General features: G+C 44.7%; 2 protein-coding genes across 11 annotated transcripts in view; one reads left to right on the top strand and one right to left on the bottom strand.

Moving 5' to 3' along the window:
* Nucleotides 1-7,932, bottom strand: part of RECQL5 (RecQ like helicase 5) — a 37,849-nt gene extending 29,917 nt beyond the window's left edge. For 6 of the 9 annotated variants that reach the window (XR_008440078.1, XM_053995119.1, XM_053995120.1 and 3 more), the window contains exons 1-7: nucleotides 7,755-7,932; nucleotides 7,134-7,264; nucleotides 5,929-6,050; nucleotides 3,724-4,242; nucleotides 3,059-3,164; nucleotides 2,385-2,496; nucleotides 60-222 (exon numbers count right to left, since the gene is read on the bottom strand). Coding sequence is in view for 8 of the 9 variants with exons in the window: in XM_053995119.1 (XP_053851094.1) it covers nucleotides 60-222; nucleotides 2,385-2,496; nucleotides 3,059-3,164; nucleotides 3,724-4,242; nucleotides 5,929-6,050; nucleotides 7,134-7,264; nucleotides 7,755-7,909 (1,308 nt within the window). In the remaining variant the exon portion in view is untranslated. The other 3 variants (XM_053995122.1, XM_053995121.1, XM_053995123.1) reach the window with 3 other exon arrangements.
* SAP30BP (SAP30 binding protein) overlaps nucleotides 7,926-20,039 on the top strand; it is a 29,488-nt gene continuing 17,374 nt past the window's right edge. The window contains exons 1-3 of one of the 2 annotated variants that reach the window (XM_053995128.1): nucleotides 7,926-8,085; nucleotides 8,245-8,354; nucleotides 11,242-11,289. In XM_053995128.1, coding sequence (XP_053851103.1) covers nucleotides 7,971-8,085; nucleotides 8,245-8,354; nucleotides 11,242-11,289 — 273 coding nt within the window. In that variant the 5' untranslated portion in view covers nucleotides 7,926-7,970. The remainder of the gene's footprint in view (nucleotides 8,086-8,244; nucleotides 8,355-11,241; nucleotides 11,290-20,039) is intronic. The other variant, XM_053995129.1, reaches the window with a different exon arrangement.

Raw genomic sequence — 20,039 nt, 5'->3', positions numbered from 1 at the left:
CCAGACCAGAGCCAAGGCAGTGTGATCCAGGCGGGTGGCTACTGTTCTGCAGCTCTCACCTGGATGTTAGAGAGCTCCTTCTTGATCAGGAAGCTGACTTGATCCCTGTCATTCCTTGAGTAATAGAGGCGGCAGCAGGATGGTTTTCCATCTCTCCCAGCTCTGCCAGACTCCTGGTAATATCCAGCCATTGACTTGGCAATATTCCAGTGGGCAACAAATCTGCATGTGGTAAAACAGGGAACATGAGGCTGCAGGCTTCTCAGAGCACTGCACACACCAGTGTGGTGTCTGTGGGCATCAACAACAGCAAAAAACAGGGCAGCAAAACATAAAAGAGGATAGAACACAGCAAGAGAATTTGCACACTGAAGTATTAGTCCTCTTAACACACAAGACATGGAAAGCAGCAGAGCTGTAAGAAAACAAATGCAACTGGACAGCATGTGAGCAGGATGCCACTCAGAAAAGAATGAGCACGTGAGTATCCCAAACATGCATACAACTGTGCAGCTATGAAGACTGAGAATAAGGACACTGAATTAAGTAGTTTGGGAGATTTTACCATAAAATACAGCATTAATAAAAAAGTCGTATTTATTTTGTGGGACACAACTGCACCATTACGAAACATATTTTTAAATACTTTCTTTTAAAAAGACATTTAGCCAAAATCTCCATGGGAAATTCCATCTCACTGTACTTCTCAGATGAAGGCAACCTTCCTAACCAGCAAATATGACTATAGAATCATTGCTAAATTTTATGTAATCTCTGTAGGAAGGTTTTCTACATGGCACTGCAAGACTGCTTTAAACCTGCTTGTACCTGACTATTATAAGCAATTCAGCTTATACCTGTTTTGAGAGGATTGCACAGTAATGCTGCCAATGTTTTCAAGTCTGCCTCAAAGCCAGCATGACCCAAGGGCAGGTATGATGCATATAGGTGTAGCTAAAGATTAAATGACAAAAGCAAGCAAATGTGTTTCTTTAAACAGAAACAGTCCAGGAACAGGCCAAGCAGGAAGCATCAGAGCCCTGCACATTTAAACCTCATCAGGAAGTTTGCTGAAGAAATTGATAAATCATTTTAAGCAGAACTGAGTTAACAGTGAAGAGAAAGGAGCAGACTCCATCAGAATAAAAAGGGACTCCACCTCTGTTTTCCCTTTTGTCCAGAAAAGTCACCTCCAGAAGTTGTCAGACCTGATCTTATTTGATAACATATGCATGAATACTCAGAAATCTGCCAACACTGAGCAAAAGCTAAGCAGCAGTGCCTTGTTAACTAGGCTTGGGTATAATGTTCTTTAAGTTATTTTTAAAAATGCCTGTAAAGAGTAATTTTAACTCTATTCCTTGTAAACTAACCAGACTACAAGCATATTTCAGCTATATTTCACTTTCAGTTAGCCCTATGCATTTCAGTTACTCTGCCTTTTTTAATACCACTGGACAAGGCAGAGTGCTTCAGCAGGTCATTAATTCATGTCCTAGGAGACTCCTCACTTCTCTGTTTGGAAAGATGCATCAAGGAGTAAAACTGTCACTGCTACAGTGACAGGGATCCTGTTTCCTGGCAGCACAGTGACACAGGCAGAGGGATGGCACAGTTGTGAACTGATGGGATTGGCTCAGTGGTATCCTGCCCTTCTCTCACAGTATTCAGATCAGCTTTTGTATGTGGATTTTACACATGAGGTCTGTTGTGGGTGTTGTCTCAGCTGCATCTGAATTATCCCTCTAGTAAGTGATCACAGTAATAACTCAGCACAGCCATATTGCAGGGCAGGAATTCTAACCCAGAGCCCTTATGGGGACAGCAATCTCAGAGGAACAGAAATAGCAAGCCATGTGCAAAGTTTCTGTCCTTGGACCGGAGCTGTATTTTTATATGGTTATTGCCATTTGTGAAGGGCTATTTTTTCCCCATTGCATTGCAAGAGATCTCAAAAAAAAGCTGGCTCTGACTATTTTAATAGAGGGTGGGTGAATTATTTTAGGTGCAGATTTTCTTTCCACTGCTTTTAAACAGCAGCTATTGCACTAAGAGAAGTGAAAGAGACAGCTGTGATAGCAGTGATGGCTCTTTCTGAAACCCTGGAGGGTGTGGCAGAAAAGCATTCCTCCAATTTTCTTGATTTTTGAGGATGACTGCCAAAGAGAAGCTCTGCTGCCTTGTGTTTAATGTTTTTACAAAGCCCTCCCAGGTTTGGTTTTGCTGCTTCTAAGATAAAAAACTTCCAGCACTGGTTTTGTTGGTTTAAGCAAGTGTTCATCAGGCAGTTGAGTCAGGTGGATTAGGTAACAGAGTCAGAGACTTTTCCTTCCCCCTGCTCAGGTTTCAGTCTCTGATGGTGCACAACACTCAGCCTCACACACCTGACATTTCCTTTGTCTACTCCCATTCCAAAACTGATGGTTGCAACAATGACAGGGATCTTCTCCTCCATCCATTCATTCTGGACAGAAGTCCTGTCAGCTGCCTTGAGCCCTGGGAAGGAAAAGAGAAGAAAATAAACACCACCACAAAAAAACAAACCAAAAACAAAAAACCAAACCCCAACCCCCAAGAAGAAAAAAAAAAAAAAAAAAAACCAAACAAAAAAAAAAAAAAACAAACAACAAAACCCCCAAAAAAGCAAGAAGGAAAGAAACTAGAGGATTTTCTTTCTCATCCATTCCCCCATTACAGGCAAACTCCCTCACTAAAACTGTCTGATGTACACACTCCTCTCTTCCTGGTGTTTAAACTAGCCTGGGACCAAGCAGAAGTCAGCAGCAGCTGTTTTTATTCCAGAGGAAAAAATCTAGCTCCCCACCCGGGATAAAAGCAGTTGTTATATTCAGGCCATGCAAGATCCAACAGAACCAACAGTTCTGGAAACATGGGAATGCCATTGTGGTGAAGGGCCTGCACTTACCTCACAGAACTGGTGTGTGAGCATCACACAGAGTGCAGAGCATGCCTAGAAAGCTGTTTTCTAGGTAGCCCCAACCCAGGTGGCAGAGTTCAGTTCTCCCAGCTAGTGAGAGATGCAGACTCGGGTACCTACCTGCATGATAGGCTTTGGCCTTCAGCCCTCGGTAGCTCAGCTCAATGGCCAGCTGGTCACACACATCCCTCATCCTGCAGTACACGATGCCACAGCCGGAGTACACCTGGGAGCCAGGAGACAAAGGCCAGGACACTGCCTGAAGTCAAACAACAAAGCTGCAAATACAGCCCTTCATCCTCTCCTAGTAGACACAATGCAAGAAGCATCTCACAAACACACCCAGTGCAGAGGTTATAGCTGAGCTGCAGAGAGTTATTTTGAGAATTAGTGTTAGAGCAGGAAATTCAACACTTCAAATGCTTCTGCTCACCCTCACAACACCAAAAGAGCAGAACATAAACATACAGTGGTCACAGAAGATGTGACAAACCAAGTGGAAATGCTTGTTCTGTATTCCTAATCAATTTTCTTTTATACTAACCCCCTTCTGAGGACACCTCTGACAGGACCACAGCCTCTACATTCTACCTGTTTTAGAGGAACTAAAAAACATATGTGTGCACTTTTAGAGGACTTAGAAAATACACACGAGCACTTTCCTTCCTGGGACCTCCTGATTTCCTGCCACAGACCTGTGAGGGCCCCACCAACCCCTAGAAGGCCAGGGACCATTAGGGTAGATTTTGTTCAGTTTAGTTTTCTTCCCTAAAGGTACAACCTACCCCAGTGGCGCCCTTCACTTCAAGTGCCTTCAGACAGAAATCCTTCAAGTTGGCGTACGGATCAGTAAGGAGCTCTTTGAACTGCACATCATAGAACAAGTTAGATCTGAAACAGGGAGTCTTGAAGGTGGAAAGTGGCTGCTTGAGCTTGAGCGCTGCCACCACATCCTCCTGGACCTGCTTGGTGGCAGTGGCAGTCAGGGCAACGCAGGGGGTGTGGGGGATGCGGCTGCGCAGGGAGCCCAGGCGCAGGTAGTCGGGGCGGAAGTCGTGTCCCCACTGGGAAACACAGTGAGCTTCATCAATGACCAGGTAGGACAGGAGGTTTCTGGACACCAGGGAGTTCAGCGTTGGCTGGAAGGAAGAGGCAGCTGCCATCTCTGGGGTGAGGTACAGCAGCTTTACTTGAGGCTTCTCACTTGCCAAGTCAGCCAGGATGGTTTTCTTCTCCTGGGCAGACAGCTTGGAGTTCAGAGAGCAGGCTTTGATCTTCAGAGCCAGCAGGTGATCCACTTGATCCTAGAGTAAATACAAAAGAGAAATTAAAATCAAATGGGAATAAAGAAAGTCATCAGCACCAAGAAAGATTAGTAGGGAGACCTTGGTGAGGCCCCAGCTTCCACCTCCAGGATCAAATCCCAGGACAACACACACCTACAGTCCTGTTAGTTATAACTTCAATTCTAGATGCCTTTTCCTTCACTTGTGAGCTCCATCCAGCTCTTACATTCAACTGCATTTTTGTGCATCCATTCACTTTAAGACAGTCTTTTTGCTGCTAGGGAACACCAGCAGGGATCTGTGCAGAACAACTCATCACAGTCACAGTGACCTGATCACGTCTCAGTATTTACCCTACGGAGTTCTCACAGATGGAACATGAACACTCCCACCCTGCAAGAACAGGGAAGCAGCTCACTCCTACATAACTGAAGGATGTTCTGACACAATTGAGACAGGACAAAGTAAAAGGATCATGCAAATCACCACTGAAGCAGAACCAGAAGCATGGATGAGAATTGTGTCATGAAAACCAAGAAGAAAACGTGGCATCACATCCAGATGAACACTGGCCATACAAATTCACTTCCCTGTCCCCTGCTCACTTGCACTTGACTAGCACCTGACATTTCAGGATGTGAAGAATCCTGAAAAACAGGTATCTCATTATTTTACTCATTATCTGGCTTCAGTAATTGATTTAATGTCTGTTTTCTGTTCACAGTCACCTCTCAGCCTTCCCTATAATGAACTGCACAGGGTGAACTCTTGAAGTTTGGCTACACTGAAATACATCATGATCATTTCAGGCACAGCAACCCCTTCTCAGGGATGAGAAGACCCTGGGGGTTTACTCCAGCTCTTTCCCCTAAGACTCATCAAGCCCATCTCAACCTATTTGTAACTCTCTTATCAATGATATCTTAACCTCCATTTCACTAATATTGGCCATGCTGGAGTTTCATCAGTAATCCTCACACTTGGAACAAATTCACCCTTTACAGTATCTTTCTGAGAAGTATCACCAAGCCTGCTATCATTTTTAACGTGTATTACAGTGAGATTGTAAAGGAGTTAAAATAATTCCACAAATAACAAATCCCAAACCAACAGCCTTCAGCACCAGATGTCACGCAGTGCTAATGGTCTACACAAGTCTAAGCAATGCTACAGCTGCTCTTACAGGAAATTGTTTCTCCCAACAGGTGATGAAACAGTAGAAAAGGCAAAACAGAGGGGGAAAAGTCTCACAGATGAAAGTGCTCATGGAGCAGCTCTACTAATCCAGCTTCTTCCCATCACAGATTGACTGCAACAAAAAGACATTTTGATGCAGAATGAATTGTGCCTTCAAAGGCAACTTCATCACTCCTGGAGTGATTACTTTATAGGTAAAGTGGCAGGTTTTTTCCTGGTTAATCATCCATCTTTTGGTGCATTTGAGTTAGTCTGCTTTGCTGCTAATGTCTGGAGAAAATGGAGAAAGGCTCAATTATAAAAACCACCAGGTTATTATTAGAGGCAAAACCATCCTTTTAGAGAAATGCAAAGTATCATACCAGAGATACTCTGCTATCCCAGGGTAAGGAAAGCACACTGAGACATCAAGAAAATCCAGAGGCAGAAAGACAAGAGGGCAGCTGCTGTGCCTCCAGAGTCTCCTCTTCTCTGTCTGCTATTTCCCAGCTAACAGGAGACAGTTACCTGAATCAGTGCAATCAGAGGTGAAATGACAATGGTGATGCCCACTGCCAGAACTGCAGGAAGCTGGTAGCACAAGGATTTCCCTGCCCCTGTGGGCATGCACACAAAGACATCCTTCTCTCCTGCAAAAACAACAGAAGAAAGCTCAAGGCCTCTGAGTGGTGTTGAGTTCCTGGGGCTCACATGTGTGCATGTACCAGGTGGCATAGCAAGAAAAACCCTTCAGTTTAGGTTCTAAAAGCACAGCAATACTTTGCATGCCAGCAGTGGTTTCCTTCAAAGAACCTCAGATTGCTTTGTAAACATTTAGAGGCAGCTGCACAAAAGTACCAGAAGATACACAGAAACCAAGATAAAGAGAAATTAAGTTATTCATGCTGAATCTCCTCCAGAAAAGCTGCTTTCACTCATTTTACAGACCTCCACTTACCACATTACCAGCCCCATGACAGAACTTCACCACATCCTCTTAAAGCTTATCCCAGAAAGGCCCCCTCACATGAAACAGGAGTTGTAAATCTCAACCACACTGAGAACATCCTGCAGTGAGTGACTGTTCCTGCACTAACCGGGATCCAGCTCAAGCCAGGAAGGTGCCAGTGACACCAGGTTAACAGGTAGAGACACCTTGCACACAGAATCCCACTTCTGACAAGTCTGTTGTCAACAGTGAGTGGTGACAGATGGAAACTGAACTGGGCACAGCTCTGATTCACACTGAGAAAGCTGCTGGGGGAGCTGGCTGGCGGTTGGGGCATGTGTCAACATCAGCACAAAAATGTTTCTGATAATGGCTCCATGATTCTGAGGATGCCAAGAAAATCAAGTCCTCTGCTGGTATTATCTTTAACACAAGGACAGTTTTACTCTGAAAATGTCCGGATGTTAACAGGTTTGATGTCATCTGACCACAAACACACTGGCAGGTATGAGGAGACAACTAGAAAAGACTCCAACAATGCAGCATTTTCCCATTCCCATGATGCAATGACGGTGTTAAAAACAAATTAAAAGATGCAGAGCTCGTGTGCAGCACGTGCCCTGGGCCCAAAACCACCTCAGAGCAGAGGAGGGCTGGGCGCTGCAGCTTAATCCAGGTGAGGTCTGCTCACAGCAGGCCCAACAGCAACTCCTGCAGCGTCACCCCACACGGATGGAGATGGACACCCAGCCGTGCTCCACACGTCTCCCGTGCCGAGCCTCACCTCTCGCCACAGCCATGGTTGCACTTTCCTGCAGGGAAGTCTTGAAGGACTCAAACCCGAAGACCTTCTGCAGTGTTTTCCTGACCCTGCCCTCCAGGCCTGGGGGAGCTTTCCCGCTCATCCTAAGGATGCTGCGAACGACCACAGGAACCTGAGCTAGACCCGGACGCTGCCGCCCCGCTCTGCCCGAGGCCTGCCCCGACCCCCTGCCGCCTGCACGGCCTCCCCCAGGGCTTCCCTGCCACACTCTCCCTTTTGTTGGGTCTCTCAAGGATGCTTATCCAGACCCCCTCACTGGAGAGGGCCACACTGTGTTTACTCTGGGCCAGCCCCCTCCCACTGGGCACAGCAGGGGGGGCTCATAGCGGGGGGGGCCTCAGTGCCCGCCAAACCCGGCCGCACCCGAGGTGGAGGGGGGTGTGGGGGCAGGCGGCTCCTTCTCACCCATCCCCCTTCCTTCCCAGGGCCCTGTGTCCTTGCACCCTCCATGTCCCCCGTCCCACCTCCGCCCTGTCCCGGCCCCCACCCTCCGCGCTCGCTCCAGACCCGGCAGATACTGTCGCGGCGCCACAAAATGACGTCAAAAGCTTCAATTAAAGGCCCAGCCCGCGCAATTTTCACCCCCTCTCCTCCCATCGAACGCTCCGCTCCGCCTCGCTGAGGGTTTCGCCCTCCGGCCGTGAGCTCCCCGAGCAGCTTCTCCTCTGGCCGTGAGGGCGGGATTCCCCCGGTGCGCCGGGAGCCCGCTGAGGGCGGAAGAAGGGCAGCGTTGCCATGGTGACAGCGCAGCGTGCGTCATCCCCGCGCGCCGGAAGCGCGCCGCGGCCCAGGCGGAAGATGGCGGCGGCGAAGCGCAGTGTTCTCTCCTCGCTGGCGGTTTACGCCGAGGACTCGGACCCGGAGTCGGACAGCGAGGCCGGCACGGCGGGGAGCGATGGGGGAGCGCCCACGGGTGAGGGCGGGCAGGGGGATGGGACAGGCGGCGGGCTGGGGCGCCAGGCTTACCCCACGCGGCCCGCGCCGGCCTGGCGCTTTCCCCTATGTGAAGGGAAGGCCCCGTGCGCTGCCACCTCCCCTTTCCTCATCGATTTCCTTTTCTCTTCCTCCTTAGGAGAGAAAGGAGGCCTGGTGTCAGTTGGGTACGGAGAAGATGACTTTACCCGCCTGGATGGGGACGAGGAAGGGTATGAAGAGGAGGACGATGAGAACAGCAGGCAGTCAGTAAGTACCTCCCTGCTCCGGGAACTTGTTTTGACCCCTTACATAAGTTGTAGAGGCTTTTCTCTTTCAAATAAAATGCCCGAATAACGACCCGTGATGGAACCCGGAATATTGGCCTCCTGGTGTGGGTTTCAGCACTTTCCACCTCCTCCTTTCCACTTTGTTTTCAAGTAGAAAGCATTTGCCCCGAAACCCATTAGCAGCTTGGCACAGTTCTTGTTGCTCGTCACTGTGTTGTTGTTGGACTCTTTTATGGGAAAAGGGCTGTCACAGCCACTCCAAATAAAAGCTGTTCTTTAAACATAGTTGGCCTATAAGAACCTTGTCAGCTGGTGGATTAAAAAGAATAAACTTCTGTGCTGTCTTAATTATTCTTTTGTGTGTAGCTCAGTGCACTCCCTGCATCAAGTCACCTTGATGTAACAGTGTCCTGTCTACATGTGGGTGGCTTTTGTCTGTCACAGGTGCATGGCACATGTCTGATATCACCTGAATTCTGAGATAACAACAGTGTGGGGGGACAGGGCACAGAGCTCACAGTCTGTGAGTGCAGCTGCATCACACTGAAGGATGTGTAGTTCTGCCCTGGGTCTGGGGGAGTGAAACAATAAGTTTGGAGGGGAAAAGGGAAAGTTCTCATCTGCTTTCTTTATTGTTGCCCTTTTTCTTACCACTGTGTTATCTTCTCCCTATTCCAGTTCTTTCTTCTACCACATAGCCAAAAACCCAGGACTACTCCTATAACTTTTTCTCACTGAAATCTGCTTTGTGTGTGTTGGATCAGTCTCTTAGGAGACACTCTTTTCCGCCATTTGTCTGCCCAAGTAGCAGCCAAAATATTCCTCAGTCTCTTGTTCCTGTTTTAAGTTCTGTTCTGTTGTCCCTGGTGTCTCCCTTAGCAAAGCAGTGAACCTTTTTACTGCCTCAGTGATTCTTCTTTTTATATCCAGCACTTCTAGACTCTGCTTCAGTGAGGTCTGTCTAGATCAAAGGAAGCCCTGTGTGTGATCCAGGTGCTTGCCAAGGTTAGCTGTGCTTAGTTAGTATTGTAAAGGGCTTGTAAATGGGGTGGCTTTATTGCATATGCAGCTTTTGGTGCAGGTTGCAGCTCTCCATCATCAGCTGCTGTTCAGGAAAGGACAATCAGTCAATCACTTTGGTATCAGCCAGTGGAACTTGGTTTGTGTTTACAGTGCAGGTTGCACAAGTTACTTCCCTTTTTTTTTCCCATTAAATATTCTCTGAGCAGACTTGAAGACTTCCTTGGCATTGCTTGTGTTGGTAGCTCATGGGGGTTATGAGTTGTTTTTAGAAAGCAGGGTGAGGTGCTCTCAGGCTGTCCTGTGCTTTGCTCTGTACAACTCAGTGGGTGTTTTAACTACTTTAAGTACTTTAACAGTGACTGAAAAGCCTCTGTTTTTATTCAAAGCCAGTTCTCAGTAATGCTGCTTTGTTTGTTAATGTTCTTGCTCCCTGCTAGGTAAGAAGTTTTTGAGAGCTGTTTCAGTTACTGTCTGCAACATGGATAATTCAACCCATTATTGCTTTGATGAAAGTCACTTTTATCTATATAATGGAGACTGTAGAGGGGAGAGTAATCTCATTTGTGGTAAACACCAAATTAGTTGATTCTTTGCTAGTTACAAACTCACTGTAATTAACCTTTGACAGTCTGGACTGAATTATTGTCATATGTGCATCTTTCAGAAAGGGAAGCTGGAGAGTAGCTGAAGTGAAGGAGTTTGTGTCTCAAATCTGTAAGAGAGGCATCTTAATTCAGTCACTTAAAACTCACTGAGGTTATTGTGTGGTCAGTCTCTTGCTTGCCTTGTCAGAACTGGCTCATGTGCCAATGATTTGAGGTGGGCAGTTCCTTGTAAACTCTTCCTTTCAGCTGCACCTCTCGTTTCACTTTTTCTTTTGTTGCCCGTTTTGAAGCTGAAACACCAAGTTCTTGTTTTGGGGCCAACAATGAAATTTGTGGAAAAGTTTGGAAGAAAAAACATTTTTCTGAGTTATGTGAGCATGAAAAAACACTTTCTGCTCCTCAAACTTGTTTTGAACCCAGAGAATGTGTTTATGTCTAGAAACAGGGGTACTGGGAAGATGCCCAGTGAGGGGACAGCAGGTTTACTGCCAGTGGGGACCAGCCTGGGGCTTCCTGCTCACCTGGTGTGGATTTTCAAACAATGCTGTTTTCAGTATTTTAAGCTCTCACAGGCCAGAAGTTCTCCCAGTTCTTTGGTTTATTTCTTGTTCATAAAATAAATTTTTAAGAAATGGAGACTGTTACCTGGAATTTGTCAGTGATCCCTTCTGTGGAGGTTCACAGCATCTGCAAGCAAGGCATGAGAGCTCTGCACCAGCAAGGAAGTTGTGTCTGCTGGATCCCTGGAACTTGGTGCTAGGCCAGACCCTCTCCAAGCCTGCATGTTTGGTTTGGTGGCAGGCCAGCTGTGTGTCCTGTGTGTGTTGCTGATGCTTGGGACTATCACAGGTCTTGCAAATGCTGCTTTTTCTGTGGGTACTGCTAAACAGGGGCTCTTCAATCACCACCAACTGGAGGGGACAGAATTATCAAAGGACAAATGCTTTTTTCCCCAGTTCTGCTGCTTCTTGTTGTCTAATTCTGAGCATTCCAGAACTGCATGAGTTTTGTAGGGGCAATTGCTGCTGAGTGATGCTTTTGCCTACAAAAACCCCAACACCAAACACTTCTCCCCCTGACTGTAGGACTTGTTTTCTGGTTATGAGTGGGTGGGGCAAAACTGCTCTCCATGGAAAGGGTCTTGGACTGCTGCTGGGCTGCTGAATGCCCTTTGCTGTAAGTTCGGTTACTTGCCAGGCCTGCTCTTTAAGCTTAATCCTGTAAATTCTTGTCTTGTAGGAAGATGACGATTCAGAGACTGAAAAACCTGAGGCTGGTGACCTAAAGGTATTTGAAAGTGTGGTCTGGTGGTGGTGGGGAAGCTCAGTACAAGAGGAGTAAGTTTTAACAGCATGGCTTGGTGTTCATTTGTGATCTGTAGTTAGTTCCACACCTTTTGTAGCTTTAACCTGTGTTTCTGACTTTCGTTCTGGCTTCTGCCAAAGGCACTTGATCACAGGCTGAGTCACAGTGAAGGTTGGCCTTCATGAACTTGGCCATGTTGTGCATTAGATCTGAAGTTTGCTAACAGCATCTCACCTGTTTTGCAGTGATGTGGGAAGTGCAGCATCCAGTACAGAATTCTGTATGACCAGTGTTAGTTGGAATAATTTCTTTGTTTAGAACAGCTTAATGAATAAATGATCCTGTGCTCTTACAGGCCATGGAAGGTGTCAGAATCAATTCAGTTCTCTCCAGCTCTGTCCTTCTGAATGAAGCAGTTTTGTAAAGGTCATAGATAAATTTAAAAAGTGAAATAAGATCCCCAGATAATAGCTATTATCATAAATAGTTGAAATCATCTTTATCTTGGGATTTCACCTTGTTCCTGCTGGACAGCAGGTATTTAACAGCACAGAGGACATGGATCAGGCTGGAAGCTGGAAGACAAAAGACCAAATCCATTTGAAACTATAGACAACTGTGTTTAAATTTTTTATGTTAATTCAGTAGAAGCAGTCCTGTTCATCAGGGATGCTGAGTGATGAACAATTGCAAGGGCATTTTTTTTATCCAGCAGCTTCCTCAAGGATGCAGGCAGTCCCCAAACTCTGCTACAAAAACCAGAGGACTGTGCTGCAAAGCAAAATTCTGTGGAGAATTTGATTTATCACAGGGGTTTGATAGGCTAAGATGAAGGCAAATGGATGTGTTTAGCTATTCTATTTGAATTAGTTTTATAGCAGTACCTTTTTTCAATATTCTTATGGATTTACAGTGATACACAGCTGGAAATCTTGGCAGCTGTACTGCAGCTGGTAAAGCCTCAATGTGTGAAATGGCTCCCAGGCACTTGAAAATGGAATGTATTTTCTCCTTTCCTTCTTGCAAGAATGATTTTTTTTTTTTTTTTTTTTTTTTTAAAAAGAAAAAAAAAGGGAATCTTTCACTTTTATCCTTTTTCTACTTCTACATTTTTGCCCTGGTAAACATGCTAGCAAGATGATTCTGTAAAAACTGCTGGATTCAAATGTGTAATGTGAAGTAAAAATACGGGATTTCCTTAGAAGATAAATTTGGTGTTAATCAAGTTTTTGAAGTTGCATATTAGGGCCCTGTTGCAAGTGTGTGCATTTCTGTCTTCTCTAAAAGGGCTATAGGACTTCAGGGCAGTGGAGAATAGCTCTGGCAGACAGAAAAAACGGAACTAGACTGTAGTTGCTCTTATCTGAGTAATCATACGTGACAGAAATCTCACCACTGAATTGTGTGAGTGCTGCTTTAATATGTCACTGACATTTCATGTTGGCTTAAGAAGCCTCTTGCTTTCAGTGGGTTTTGTGTGCTGCTGTCCAGGTGCATTTTGTGCTTCTGAAGAAGAGCCACACCTGGCCACAGAGCAGCATTTCAACTTCAGTGAGGAAGCAAAGAAATAATGATTGTATTAAAAATAAAAAGCATTTTGTACCTTGGTAGACTGTGCAGTAGTAACTCTGCAAGAACTGAAAATGTGCATTAAAGGAAATCAATAAAATAACAGTAAAATGTAATTCCTGCCATTCCAGTGTGGCTTGATAGGTGAGGATTTGAGAAATGTAGGAGGGAGGCAAAGCTGAACTGAGTCTGAAACTGCTGAGTTTCAGACTTCCATGTCATCCTTAATAGATGTCTTCAAACACAGGCGAAAAAGGGAATTGTGTCCTTTGGCCTTTCGGGGTTGGTTTTTTTTTGGTTTTTTTTTGGTTTTTTTTTTTTGGGGTTTTTTGGTTTGGTTTTGTTTTGTTTTTTTTTTTGGTTTTTTTTTTTGTTGTTTTTTTTTTGGGTTTTTTTTTTTGTTTTGTTTTGGTTTTTTTTGGTTTTTTTTTGTTTGTTTTTTTTTGTTTGTTTGTTTTTTTATATTAAGTTATAGCTGTAGAGCCAGCTGGCACTGGGCAAGGAGGAGGAGGCTGCCCAGTGCCCTGCTGGGGTGTGGCTCTGGGGGCACTGGTGCAGCTGCACCAGCCATGCTGTTAGGAAATTCACTTGGGATGGGGAGAGATGGAACATCCCTGTGGAAGTATTTGTACTTGGAGCAGTTGCAAATGTTTCCTATCCCCTTTTTCCACCAAGTGGCAGTGTTCTCCTCCATCCTCACTGCTTGGAGCTTGTAATGTCTGTGACAGCTAACAGGTGTTGCAGTTACTGTAAATCCAAAGTGCAGCCAAAAGGGAGGCCCTTGATTATAACTTGCTTACACTTTTGGGTAAACTAATTTTGTTTTGAACCTGAAGAGTGCTATAGTTGTGCCTGCTCAGTTTCATGGAGACATCGGAGACTTGGAAACATGTTTAAATAGATTCCCCATGCTCTTTATATATGGCTAGGGCTTTTCCAAGGTCTGAATCTGACCATAGGCAGAAAGTAAATAATTTAAAATGCATGAATGAGAAAAAGAAAATGCAATTCATCCATCAATTATAGTCATTTCAAGCCCTGAAGATACATATATATTTTTTTTCTGTTGTTTTGCCTCTTTGTACTTATTGTGAATGAGCTACGTAGAGCTTATACCTTGAATAATGGAGCCAGGTTGTGTGGAGCAGCAGCTCCTTTGTTACTGGTGCATCCTGTGATTTGGCCTCATTGTGCACTTGGATAGTGTCAGACACAAAACCTCCAGAAGGGTCGGTTGGTGTCAGTTGTGGGTGGAGTCAGAGACAGAAAGTGGGGAATGATGTAAAAATTCTTTGGTAAAGTGATGATGAGGAGAGTGGAATTTGGAGCCTGCCTCAAATAGCCCCACTGGGAAGATAGTTATTTTATATTTCTCTCAGGTTTTTCTCTTGATTCCAGGGAATCTGGCCTCATTGGTTCTGATGAAGGGGCACCCCTCTGGCTCTTCAGCCCTAGTTCCTCACTGGAGGGGAAGCCAATTCAAAATGCTGGTTGGGACTGCAGCTTTCCTGTGGGTTATTTTTTTTTGCTAAGGAGCAAGTCACAATAAGCTTTCCAAGTTCTAACATTGTCATGTCAAACCACTGCTTGGCGAGATAGAGAAGTTTTTATGCACCTGTTTGGAAGAAAAGGTGTGCCAGGAGGAGGAGAATATTTAAGCCTCATCAGTCACCTAGATGCATTCTTCCAGAGCAGACATCTGGCCCATGGAATTCATGTTACTGAGCATCTCTGAGTTATTCAAAAACATGGTGTGCTTGCAGCAAAAAGCAGACTCCTTCTTTTTAAGCAGCAGATTCAGATATATTCAGTTGCATCCTGTAACTGAATTTTGAAGTGCTTCAGGTACTCATGGGAAACTGGAGATTCAAATCTGGGTAGAGCTAACTGCTGGATGAAATCAAAGCTGGATGGATGCTCAGGCTCTGGCACAGGACAGGTTTTTGAATGGGCACAATCCCTTTTACCTGAGCAGTCACCAATTGTAAACAAGCATCTGCCTTAAAACCACTTTAGAAACAAAATCTTCTGCTTTGGAGGGAGAAGAAATGGGCAACAAAATCTGTTGTTTAACAGTGATATCCACAGCCTGGATGAGTTCTTTGTGCCCTTTCCTCAGATGGAGGAAAGGAGCCCTGAGTACAAACTGAAGGAGGTTTGGGCTTGGGTGCGAAATGTGTTGTTTGGAAGGACAGGGTTAACAGGGTGCAGGTTGCTGGGGCTCTGGCCAGCAGCTGGCTCTGGTTACATCCTTGATGCAGTAACAAGATACAAGCTTTCAGAGCTCACTAAATGGACCAGCCCTGCTGGAAAATGAAAAATGAACCTTAAAATATTGACCTTGTGCACCAAGCCTCACCTGAGGGGTTCTGTGCTTCATATTGGAGGGCTGGATGAATAACAGGTTGCAAGTGTTGATCAAGGACAGAGCCCAGCCCTGCAGCTTGGCTCCTGGAACTTTCCCAGAGGGAAATCATTAACTCTTGAGCCTTGATTGTTGTATCAGGACCAGCCAGTGCAGGAAAGCTAAGAAATTTGCCACTCCCTTGGCAGGTGAATGCCTGACACATGGTTGCAGTTTTTCAGAACAGGTGACTACTTTGAGGTTTTCCTTTCCTGGTTTTGTTTTAAGGGTCCCCTCTGCATGCTCGAGGTGTTGTACGGAGAGGCAGCCAAACAGGGATCTCTCAGAAGGCTGTCAGATTTTCAGAGGAATGCTGCGCCTCTAAGCGTGTCTAAGTACCTCCTCTTGATAATCATCAGCTCTTTATTATGTTTAGCTTTTATTGATCCAGCATACCTGTAAAGTAATTCTACTGTGTTATGATGTGTAGGTGTGTACTAATACTTAGAGGCTTTTGACTGCGGTGGTTTTTTTATCTTGCCTACCCATTGACCTGTTTGTTTAAATACCAAAATTATCTTGATTTAAAGTAAAAGTGGTAAGTGCTGAGAACCAGTAAATGGGTGTGTGTGCCGTAATGTAATCCCTGAAATTAACTCTTACTTTGATATGGCATATTAATTTTTCTGAATTCAGCATACATTCATCAAGCCAGGTTCTCAAAAAATGCTTGAATCTACTCATTAACTTTCATCTCAGATGTAATTATTTTGCTCCAAAGAAGGGGAAAAGTATGTTTGGGAAAAGTTCTGTGATTAACTTAATATCCTTGCATTATGCATGGCTGTGAGCATACCTCTGTAAACACTTCCAAAGCATGAACTGTGCAGTTCCCAGGGTCGGGGTCAAGGTTAGAACTCCTGTGGTTTGTTTCCTCACTCATTCCTTTGCCTGGAAGCACAGCCTGAAGGTGCCAGTGATAAGCACTGCAGCCTCAGATTTGTTTTTTGTGTTTTAGCTTCCTTTTAATATAATTGTGTAAAATGCTTCCAACTCTGTGTGTTTTTCCCTTGTTTTAGGTTTGACAGATGTTTTTTCAGAGCTCTATAGAGAGAACCAGAGAGTTTCGCAGAGAGTTTAGAGGGGAGTAGAGGTAACTCAGCTGCAAATACTGTCTCTGCACTGCTACAGTGAATGCCCAGACATGAAACCAGCTGATACCTGGTTCCCATTTTATCTGGGTGAACCGTGGTTATTGCCAGAGAATATCACAGGCAGTCAAAGCTGTTCTGTGTGCAGGAAGCAAAACAACATTTGGCATCTGGGATTATTTTACCCCTTGCCACACGTACTCCTGTCTCCAGCTCTGAGAGGGAGACAGATCGCAGCCTTGTCAGGCTCTGAAGCTGGAATACCTCCTGGAGAGCTCCTGGCTTCCATCCAGCTCTGGAGCTGTTTGGAAGATGAGACATGTCCGTGGACATGCTTGTTCCTTCCTCCCCGCCGGGCATACATGTTGCAGCAGACTCTTCACTCCCTGCAGTACTGAATACCAGGGATTATTGACACAGGTGTGGCTTGCCTTCTTCCAAAGAAGAGCCAGGCTTGTTCTGTTTGTCTTTAAACTTGAAGAAAAGTCCTTTCTGGAGCTGCTTCCCCTTGCATATTTCACCTGATAAAGGTCTGAGTTCTTCAAGTCCAGCTCTGTAGCTGCAATTATTTCTGGCTGCTCTTCTCAAATAGGCTGTTCTGAGTGTGCAGGTCTGTGCACGTCACAGTGAGAGGCTGAGCAGCCAGGACAGATGGAGCATTGCCTCAAATACCAGCAAATAGCTGAAAATAGCTCCTTCCAGCTGCCCTGTTCTGGGTACAGAAGGAGCAAAATCTGGATAAACTCCATGGGATCCATTCATGAAGGAGTGAATTTCTCGCTGAGGATACTTGCTATTACACTTTGCCTCTACTCCAAACCATGAAGAATTTTTAGTACTGTGTGCTAGGGGAGAAAGCTTGTGCAAGAAGTGAATTTTGTCTTCCGAGCCTTTCCTTTGCTGCTGTGAGGCTTCAGAATTTTCACAGCCCACCTTCACCTTCTACTTGATTCTGCAGTGCATCAAGCTGTAAAAAATAAAATCATCAAAGTACCTTGACACCTCCAACCTTGTCATGTCTTGCTGGTACTTCACCAGTGAATTTCTATTTCACTGTAGTAAGCAAAAATGACTTAAAAGAATTTTTGGGCTGTGCAGATCAGGGGCAGGCTGCTGCTGGGAGCTGTTGTGCTCCTGGGGCTGTGAAGGGAAGCAGGTAGCTTTGGGACCAGGCTCCACTGGGAAGCAGGTGTTATTCATTGTACCTCCACATGGAAAGCAAAAGTTCTGGCACACAGTTCCTTGACTGGAAATTACTCCTAACAAATAATCTTTGTCAAATACTGAGATAGCATATGTCAGGTGAATGGAGTCAAGTTTCAAAGAAGCTATTTAAAGGCTTTATGCTATGAATGCTTCCTTTCTAAAGCACTTTCTTGCTGAAATGTTTTGCCAGGTCTTGGTTGGAATTTTTTCAGTGTTTTTCTTTTTTTTTAAATTTCATTAATGAATGTGTATTTTTAGATGTAATTTAGCTGGAAAAGTAAAAGGCAGTCTCAGCTATGCACATTTTGATAGGGAATGTCTCAGGAGTTGACTCTGATTTGTTCTTCCTTCCCTTTCTGTCTGTGACTGTATCTCCAAACAGATTTGTAAAGCTTGTATATAAGTGTCACTGAAGGGTGGATGTATCAGGGTTTTTTCATATGGTGGCTTATTTCTGAGCTGCTGGATTTCTCTTGGTATCTAGATCATGGTCCCTACAGGTTTTTCTTAGTTAAATTTCTTATGCTGAACTGGGCACTTTGCCTGGAGCTATGTAGAAGAGCTGGCAAACAGGATATGGCTGTAGGAAATGTGCTTGATTCAAGCTTTCTCTTGGGATTCTCCTCTCTCACAATACAAGAAAAGAAAAAGGGGGGGGGGGGGGGAGGAGGAATAAAAGCATTGTACTCCTGTTGCCTGGCTTTCTCTTCCCCAGACTCTAAATGCACTTGACATGCACTCTGCTGCCTTTACCCTGGGTGCATACCAACATCAGGCAGATCTGGGGAGCAAGAATTGAAATCATGTCATGCACTTTTAATATTAAATGAGACATTTCTGGTCTTCTGTTCCCATGAGCACTTCTGATCTTTGTAGAGGAAAAGCAAGAACATAATTGCTACCATGTTCCTTTTAAAAAAGAAAAGAAAGGGGAGAAAAAAAAAGCACGATGCAGGGTTTGGGGTTGTCTTTCTCCTGCCGCCTGCATGATGTAGACATTTCACCTGTTTGCTCTGGCAAGGCCATCATCACTATTGGCTTAGACAGCTCTTCTAACACTTTCTGCTAATGTATAGTTTCTTTCCATCATACTCAGCCAAGTGAGGCTGTTTGTGTTTTGGGAGTACAGGAGATATTTTGAATTGTAGAGAGGAGGGAAAATTACAAAAACTTGTTGCTGGCACTTGCTCAGATTCAAGAAATCCACTGTAACAGCTGTTACAGCAGCAGATCCCCTGGCTACTGGTAGAAGCACTGTACTGAAAAATTCTCTGCAATATCTTCACATTAATACATTGCTTGATGATGATGTGACTGGTCTGTACATTTTGTGGCTGACAGTTTAAATTGGCATTAAATTTATGTGCAAACAATCATGTGAAGTAGTTGGGAGAGAGAAGAAATTCTGCAACACAAGAGCATTTGCTGAAAAAAAAAATAGAAAATGTTGAGGGGGAGGTACTGTCTGAGCTAGTTGCTTTTAATATTACCTAGAAGTCAGTGGAAGAATGAAGCTGCAGTTGGCTGCAAGTCTGCGAATGCAACTGAGCAGTGGCAAACCTGACATCAGCTTCACCATTTCTTAAAATTTGCATCTTTGTCAAAGCCATCAGGATTTGGTTTTGTGTCTTCTGCCTCCCTCTTGAGCCATTTCTCCTGGTAGCTTGAAGTGCACCTGCACTGACATGTGCACCTGCTTCTGCAAGAATTGCTTGAATTTGTATCTTGTGGTGACTGTTAATGCCAGCAGTTATGTTGGATGTGAGCATTGAGCCGGATTTATGGGTCTTGTTTCAGCAAGGATTTAGTGAGCATTGTTTTAAGTCTGTCCATTCTTTCCATTAAATAAAGCTGTTCTGGGCAAGCCTGTCCAAACTGGAATTCATCAGTCTCAGATTCATATTGTTTTGCTTCCTTCCTTTAATCTCTGTTCCATGCTGTGAGGATTGTGTTGGGTTGTTTTTATTTTCCTTGGGGCTTGAGCAGACACTGTTTTTTATGTAACTGGATGGAGACACTGTAGGACTGATAAGATGGTCTATATTTCACCCCAGTGAGGTGAAAGCTTCAGGCAAAACGCAGCACTTTCCTTATGTGTGTGCACACACTCCCTTCATCTTACTCCTCTTTAACTGATGATGATACATGAAAACTGAACCAGCACTTGGTGCTCATGAGCCAGGCTCTTGCAAGCAATCATCTTGTCCAGGGCTTGAAAAAAAAAAAACATTTGTCTTGGGAAAGTGGAAAAAATGAATGACCTTTTCCTATACTCGAACAGGATTAGTAACAGCATAAGTGTTTTCTGCTGTCAATGAGCTGATGTGCACAATTGTTGTTGGAAGCACAGAAATCTATGGAAAAGGTGCAGTTTGGGGTTTTTTTAATACTTTGTCCATAGCAGCTTGTGCCCTTCAGAGGCTGCTCTTTATTAGTCTCCAGATCAGGGGGAAGGAGTCTCC

This window comes from Vidua macroura, chromosome 19, assembly GCF_024509145.1.
Source record: "Vidua macroura isolate BioBank_ID:100142 chromosome 19, ASM2450914v1, whole genome shotgun sequence".
Lineage (NCBI taxonomy): Eukaryota > Metazoa > Chordata > Aves > Passeriformes > Viduidae > Vidua > Vidua macroura.
This window is presented reverse-complemented; position numbering and strand designations above follow the sequence as displayed.